Source organism: Typha angustifolia, chromosome 10 (genome assembly GCF_048772165.1).
Source record: "Typha angustifolia cultivar Huaian chromosome 10, ASM4877216v1, whole genome shotgun sequence".
NCBI lineage: Eukaryota > Viridiplantae > Streptophyta > Magnoliopsida > Poales > Typhaceae > Typha > Typha angustifolia.
In genome coordinates, this window is record NC_133248.1 from 1,660,212 (window position 1) to 1,667,890 (window position 7,679).

A 7,679-nucleotide genomic window follows, 5' to 3' on the forward strand; every position below is an offset into this window, starting at 1 on the left:
AATAATATTTGGGTTTTGGGCATGGTAACCGGATCCAATTAGAAGGAAAGAATGTACAAAGTAGGAAGCTTCTTATAACTCGAAGATTTTTATAAATCACACTTTATATTTTATTTATTTTATGAGTTACACTCTGTTTTAATAATTTTATAACTCAATTTCTCATTGTTTTTTTTATAATTCTTATTTTTAACACCGTAACATTATTTTGACTAACTAACGTCAATCAAGTTATTAAAAAGTCTTCCACCATTCTCTCTTATTTTCTTTATACCTCCATTTCCCCCCCCCCACCTACTTCCTCCATCTTTATACCTCTATTAGCGTCGTGACTACTTTCCTTATCTTCATCTTTTTTCTTCTCTTCATTTTCTTTGCATTCTTGTCTACTTCTTCTTCTTCTTTGGAAGAGAAAAAGAGGATACAGAAGATAAGATAATTTAGATATTTATAAATTATTTTATATATTATAATAAAATATTTTTTTAGTATTGTCTAAGTTAACAAAGATGTTAAATAAAAATTATAAAAAAAAAGAGAGACCGAATTATAAAATTATTAAAGATTAGGTGAGTCATAAAATAAATAAAATATAGAATGTAATTTATAAAAATCTCTAAATTAATATAGACTAAAAACAATTAAATCATAAGTCTCTTTGGCATTTTCCAAAAAAAGTCAATTTTAACCTTGTCATTGGAGAAGTCGGTTAGTTTTCATGCTATATTGTTAAATAGGAATAATATTTTTATAAAATAAACCTTTTTATTTTAGTGTAATAGTAAATTAAATAATAATTTAACTTCTTCTGATATACTAATTTATTATTCTCTCTACTTTTTACTATTGTCTATTAATTGTCTTTTTCCTTTTTTTTTCAAATATTTATAGACAGATAATTCATTAAACTTTAAGAAATAATTACAAGCCTCACTGACTCAATAACAAATTGACTAACAATTAACCTAGTGTATTAGTATATAACCAAATAAGTACCGGTGGAAATAAGCAAATGGAATGGATATGGCATCGACTGCCTCTTTTGGTCTACCAAGTCAGCATTGGAGAAGATTTGAACTCAGAGCGCTTCTCATGAAAGAATTGACGTCCTAAGGCTCATCTCGTTCAAAATAAACCCAACATACATAAAGACTAATAGACCAACTAAACCTCCTGAAAAAATCACCATATTAAAATTTACCAAACCACTAAGAGAAACCATAAAACTATACCAACTCTACATAAGTGGACCAAGGCAACATATCCACCACATGACAGGCAAGACAATTGCTTGCCCACAACCATGGCTGATCCACCACCTAACGGCAGCGATGGCGAAGGAGACCTAGCTTAAATTAATCGAATATTAATTTGTAAGAAAATATGTCCTTACCCTTCTTCTATTAATTTATTATATTTTTTTGATTTCATTTCTTCTTTCTTCATCCTCCACCCATTCTGAAAATGTGTCTATCTTCTTCGTGTTCCACCCCGCCCCCCTCCCCAACTCCTCCACCTCCCTTCTCGCCTCCTCCTGCGACTACCTCCGCCTCTGGTAGCTCAACCACACGGATCCTAATTCCAACAGCACCGAGCTCAGATCCGTGCTGAACAAACTCTAAGCCCGGCGACTTCTCTGCGCCGCTCACCTCCTTCGACAGGAACGACGCCGAGCCCCGCCGCATCGGCACGTCGTGGATCGGATCCCAATTCCAACACCACCTAGCGCTCAGATCCGCTTCTGAAAGAATTCAAACTTCAGCACATTGCTCTGTTCTTCTGCAAGTCATCTTATGGCTCTGTTGAGACAAAAGAAAGAGAGATGAATGATTACAAAAAGACATCGGACATCTACCAGTTCTTGTAGTCTTATTTTACTAGGTTATGATAAATAATCAGAGGAATGCAAAGTCCATCAGTTCTGGTTTGATTCACATAAAACACATCTGCTCTCCAAGGAAGAAACATATGTATTACAAAAGAACTCATCTCCTTGCACCTCAGAGTACAAACTCATGGCAAAAGGTCGTAATGAATCCAACAAAGCAAGCATTCACCATGTACCTTGTGACAGAGTGTACTTTTAGGAACATCCGACAAGGCTCTCCTCCACAAAGGAAAGATCTACATGACTCACCCTATGCCATCGCGTGGGGCGAGACCGGCGTGTTCGCCTCCGCCTCCTCAGATGGCTTTCCTTGCGCGTCTTAGACCTCAGAGATAAGGAGCACTCAAACATCATATATGAGAGCCCCCCAGCCCGATTCGCCTCTGCTCCTGCTCCCCGTGGAGCAAGGCTGCGTCGTCGTGCTTGACATCCGATCGCCTGCGGTGCCCGTTGCGGCGGCATCGGGCTTGTGTCATAATGCAATTTCTTTGGGTGCCCCCAAGCTTCGCGGTTAAGAAGGGAACGACGGTCCGAGGGGATTGATCCGGTCCTTTGAGTATACTGTCACAGCGGAGTTCAATAGTGTTCTATCTTGATTAAAAGTACTAGTCCGGCCCGACCCGCTTTGAGTCAGGCCCGGCTCGAGCCCAAACTACCAATGGGCGGCACAGGCCAGTTCTTTGCCTGCCCGACCAGCTCGAAAGCCTGTCCGTTGGCCTAGCTCAAAAGTCAGACCAGAAGCCCGTCCGTCAGTCCACACAAAAGCCAGTTCATTTGGCCCGCACGATGGCCAACCCGTTCAGTACTATGTACTATTAAAAAAATTTAACACATTATTTTTTCCTAAAAAACGAGAGGAACAAAATTATATTTTTTTAAAATAAGCCAATAATAAAAAAAATTTAAAAATTTGCAACAGCACCACTGATAGGCAATAACGGACTAGACTATTCTAGCTTAGCTCGGCCTAACCCACTTGCGAGCAGGCTGATAAACACAGTGGCCAACCCAGTTAGCCCGATAGGCCCAGATCAGCCCGTCCGATGATCGTGTCTATCTCCCTTGTCAATGCCACGTGATAGAGATAAAAAAAAAAATAGTCTGATTATAGTATTTTAAATGTTAGAGTAACGTCAATCAATATTATTTAGGAGATATAATTATAATTAAACTATAATAATATATTATCTTTGTCTTGGCTCAAATTCAAACTTGTAAATAATGCAATATGAGATATTTTTAACCATATGAACACTATTCTTGGAGTGATGTAAAGCTTAGTTTGCATCGTTTATTTTTTATGTTTATTATTTTGAATAATAAACTTCAGGTCAGATGAGCAACCGATCGATTTGGACGAATCTTTTGGATAGAGAGAATCACATAATGGAGACTGGAGAGGTTATTTTAAAAGTATTTTAGTCATTTAATTACTAGAGTTATATAAACATGGACCGGAGTCCGGAGTCGGTACGTAGTCAAAGAAATAATAGGGTGTTAACGGAAAATATAGAAAAAGAAATATGAAGAGTTGAATTATAAATATCTCAAAATAATAAAACTATAGGGTGTTATTTGAATATTTTTAATTTACTTCAAAAAACTTCCCATGTCCTTTTTTGCAAAATTCCTGAATCGCGTTTTATACTTTTATATCATCGTCGTCCTCACGAACTCACGTACTCTCTTGGGAAGAAGAGACGTCGGCACTTGGGAGGGCATTCGGGTCTCCAATTCTGCTACACTTTGGGGGATATCCAACTATATACTTTCCCCCTCTCTTCCACTCCGTTGTCCTACTCCTACTGCAAGAGAGAGACACGCATACACACGGAGAAGAGTTCGTAGATAGGAAGATGGAGACTGGAGGAAGAAGTGACCGGAGTGGCGGCGAAGGTACCGGGGGTGATGATACCGAGTGGAAGAAGGTGGTCCAGATGAGAGTCTTCGTCGAAAGCAAAGATGCCGATGCCAAGGTACCTCCTTTCCCTCTCCATCTACACTAATTTGCGCTTTGGGTCTTCTTCGGTTTCTTAGTTTTCTCTCAAATTTGTTCATCGGTTTCTTGATCTCTTTGTTCTTGTTGCCGGGATCTTGCTGTAATGCTTTGTGGAACGCGACGATATTTTAGAGAAAGATTAAAACTTGCGGTTTAGCATATTGGAGTCAGTCAACCAGGATGATGCCTCACCGCATTGCTAGAAGGGAATTTCTTTATTGTCGACTTTCAATCGAACAGAAAAAAAAATATAAAAAAATCTTGTTGATTAGTGGGTTTCATGCATTCTGCGGATCAGAATTAGATAGTCTTGTGTTACATCATCCATGGAAGCGTATCAGATTGCCTTCTCTTGCACCTAGAAATCCTATAGGAGCATAGCCATGGGATTGGATTTCTAGGATGTTTCCCAATTTTCTAGGGTTTTCTTGCCATATATCGGCTTTCCTAGAGCTCCAATCACTCCATGGGAGTCAATATGGTGATTTGGGATTACTTTAAAGAGTAACAGAGGTACAAAAAGAACATATTAGCACTTCATCAGATTGATTTTTTTTCTTTTCTTTTTAAACTGATGCTTATTATGAGAACCATGAACAATATCCTAGTTTTTTCTTTCTTTTCTAGAGATACTCTATTATGTAGATATATAATTTATTACTGATCTTAGTTTACTCAAGCATTTAATTTTTAAATCGGCTTGCCCTTTCACCTAGAGTCCTAGGTGTTCTAATAATATAATCAGCATATTTTTAACAAACGGTATAAAAGTTTTGAAAACAACTTGGTAGGTGCAATTACCACAACCACCAGCTTTTCCAAATCATTTATTGCAGAAGTCCACATCCATGCCTTCATTCAATGCTGTCTTCTTCTTGAACTTTCAAACCTTTCTTGGATTGTTGCACTCACCTGCACCAGTTAACCTCTAGTTTCTATTTAGGAGAGCGAAATGCTCTACACTTTTGTGATATTTTCTTCCCAAGTCGCTGTTCCTTTATCACACAATTCAACTAAAGATTTCCTATGTTCTTGGACTATCTAATTTTGTACTAAAATTGGACTCAAAACAGCATTGCTAAAAGAGTAATCTCAAAGTATCATTTGTATGTGGTTGTCATGCATCTCCATATTCCTTGAGGGGCCTATCTATCTTTTACCGTTCATCATAGATGGACCCCTTAGTATTGCAACAGATTGCTAGTAGATCGTGTGGAAGAGGAAATTTGGACGTTCATATACATTATATGATTTAGGCCTACTTCTTTTGAACTGCTACTCTAGCGAGCGAAAGCTTCAATAATCTCAGTTCACATTGTTATGTTCCAACTATTCCTTCAGCGACGGGGCCAACATGACTGTGGATCTTCGATCTGCATATCATATACTTAACCAACTTCAAGCTTAGATATGGTATAAGAGACAAAAAGACTGATCATTAGATCAATGGAGATATCTCTACTTCTCTATGCCAAGCATAAATTTAGTCTTATATGTCAATGGAGATCATCAGACTCTGTACTTATCATCTGGTAGTGCTTTTCTGTTTGAATCAAACTGTTTGATGGCTCCATTACTTTCACTAACCTGTACTGATAACATGCTTTTCTTTTCCTTCTATGGGCGATTAATAGTCCTATGACATATGCTTGTCCTTCATTCTTGGTTTTCTCTTTTTCATTTGAGTTATTTAAGTTCCCGCTATGATTCCTCATCCATAAATTTGTACATTGGCAATTGCACTTACAGGAAGTGGACGATCTGATGCTTAGGAGGTTTTTGCGTGCCCGTGATCTGGATATCGAGAAGGCATCAACCCTGTTCTTGAAATATCTAAAGTGGAGACGGGGAACTTTACCAAATGGTTTCATCTCAGATACAGAAATCAAGAATGAGCTTTCACAAGGCAAGGTATTTATGCAAGGATTAGACAAGATGGGGCAGCCCATAGTAGTCACCTTTGGTGGAAGACACTACTACTCCAAACGAGAAATGGATGAGTGGAAGCGTAAGTTCTCAATAGTAATGGTTCGAAGATTCAATTTTGGTTTCAGTTAATTCCAGTTTTGACCCCTAGAAAAAATAAATATTTTGGCCGAAATAGAATGGCTTTAGCCTTTTGTGGTCCAAAATAAATGTTAAAATCAGAAATCTTGATAGATTCAGTCTTAATCAATGAGTTTTGGCTTTAGTTTTCATCAAGTTTCAGTCATTACTATTCCATCTTGGATGTAAATTTTAACTGCTAATCACTTCTACATAGGAGAAAAGAGTATCTTTTGTAGAAATTATTATTTCAAAACTTATGCATAGCAGCAATAGCATGACATCAATTACTCCCGTTGACTAGCAGATCTTTCATAATTGCAGGATTTGTGGCATATTGTCTCGAAAATATTTGTGCCAGGTAACTGTCCTTACTGTAATTGCTGACGAAAAGATAAAATGCTTACTTATAATTCTATTAGTTCTGTTCATCAACCAATGAACACTGTACCTTGTCCATTTTTATCTGCACATGGATAAGGATTCAATTTGAATTATACATAGAATCTTTATGAAGAAATACATAGCAGTTAACAACTTGACAGTGTCTTCTAAATATGGAAGGAGAAATAATTATGTGCTTTACTTGTGTTCTATGCAAAGTGCCTAGATGCCACATCTTAAGCTCAATGTGACTCCATAAATCAAATGCAGAGTGCCTAGAGGTCAGGAAAGGTTCATTTGCATTTGGGATCTTAAAGACTGGGGATATTCAAACTGTGACATTCGAGCATATCTTGCAGCATTAGAAATCATGCAGGTCTGTCTTGGATTATAATTTTTTGTGTTAGCACAATGGCTAGTTAAGCTGCTACATGACCTACTATCATGCATCTAATGGCAGAATTACTACCCGGAAAGGCTTGGCAAAGTGTTCCTGGTCAACGTGCCGTACATTTTCATGAAAGCATGGAAGATCATATACCCTTTTATTGACAAGCGAACCAAGAACAAGGTAAACTATTTGAAGAGCTTCCTTCACATTCTTACCAAAGCTCTACTTGGAAAATAATGCAATAAAAATAGTTTTTTTTTAAATGGTTTTCATTCTATAAAGTACCTAGAAAGCAACTACTAGCAGTTTAAATGTTTTTCAATCTATTGCATGTAATTGAAATTCTTTTTAAAATGATCCTATGCAGTTTGTCTTTTTGGACGATAAGGACATGAGAGCTACACTACTGGATCATATTGATGAAAGCCAGCTCCCAGAGACATACGGTGGGAAATTGCCATTAGTTTCCATTGGAAACAGTCAGAGTAGTTCATAGGGGCATTTGCACAAAATAGTGCTTTGATTTCTAAAATAATAAAAATAGATTTTTATACGCAACTTTTATATAAATTGTGTTCACTTCATTAATACACTTATGCAAGTATGTAACTTTCTTGGATCACAATTTGTTACCTTATTGCGAAGGGCAACACGAAAAACTTTACATAAGCTTTAACACCGATATTGCTTGGGATTTTTGTCGATGTTTGGACCTTGAAAGTAGTCATTTAATCGCATCACTTGATTTTACTTTCTTAGAAACTAGAAAGCTTTACCTTTCTAGATAGATTTCTTGCACATCACCAACAATATGATATTGTCACAATTTGACCCATTTTCCTGGTATATTTGTGAAAGAAAAGTTCAGCACTGGTAAGTTCAGAAGGAAAATTCTCACTAAATACCCTTTTTTTCTCTCCTTTTCTTATCACATTTGCTGATAGTTTGAGATTATAGATTGTTAGAACTTA

At 37.1% G+C, this 7,679-nt stretch overlaps 1 protein-coding gene and 1 long non-coding RNA gene across 3 annotated transcripts; one reads left to right on the forward strand and one right to left on the reverse strand.

Annotated features, from left to right (window-relative positions):
• Positions 1–1,107: 1,107 nt before the first annotated feature.
• On the reverse strand, positions 1,108–2,664 carry LOC140768942 (uncharacterized). The gene is made up of 2 exons (XR_012105822.1): positions 2,065–2,664; positions 1,108–1,799 (listed from the first exon to the last, which is right to left on the reverse strand). It is a non-coding gene; the product is annotated as an uncharacterized lncRNA (long non-coding RNA).
• Positions 2,665–3,533: 869 nt separating this feature from the next.
• Positions 3,534–7,390, forward strand: LOC140767964 (uncharacterized). Of its 2 annotated transcripts, none has more exons than XM_073108027.1 (6): positions 3,534–3,864; positions 5,637–5,895; positions 6,258–6,294; positions 6,588–6,693; positions 6,778–6,888; positions 7,076–7,390. In XM_073108027.1, exons 1-6 carry the CDS (start codon positions 3,745–3,747, stop codon positions 7,202–7,204), a joined length of 762 nt encoding a protein of 253 aa, XP_072964128.1. In that variant the 5' UTR covers positions 3,534–3,744; the 3' UTR covers positions 7,205–7,390. The 2 variants fall into 2 exon arrangements, with proteins under 2 accessions (XP_072964128.1, XP_072964129.1); XM_073108028.1 differs by lacking the exon at positions 3,534–3,864 and adding an exon at positions 5,161–5,419.
• The last annotated feature ends 289 nt before the right edge of the window (positions 7,391–7,679 follow it).

Excerpts from the sequence above, each read along its gene's own strand:
- LOC140767964 (XM_073108027.1), top strand. The coding sequence starts at position 3,745 with ATGGAGACTGGAGGAAGAAGTGACCGGAGTGGCGGCGAAGGTACCGGG. Across the intron at positions 5,896-6,257 it reads AGAAATGGATGAGTGGAAGC|GATTTGTGGCATATTGTCTC; the intron begins GTAAGTTCTCAA and ends TCATAATTGCAG. Across the intron at positions 6,889-7,075 it reads ACAAGCGAACCAAGAACAAG|TTTGTCTTTTTGGACGATAA; the intron begins GTAAACTATTTG and ends GATCCTATGCAG.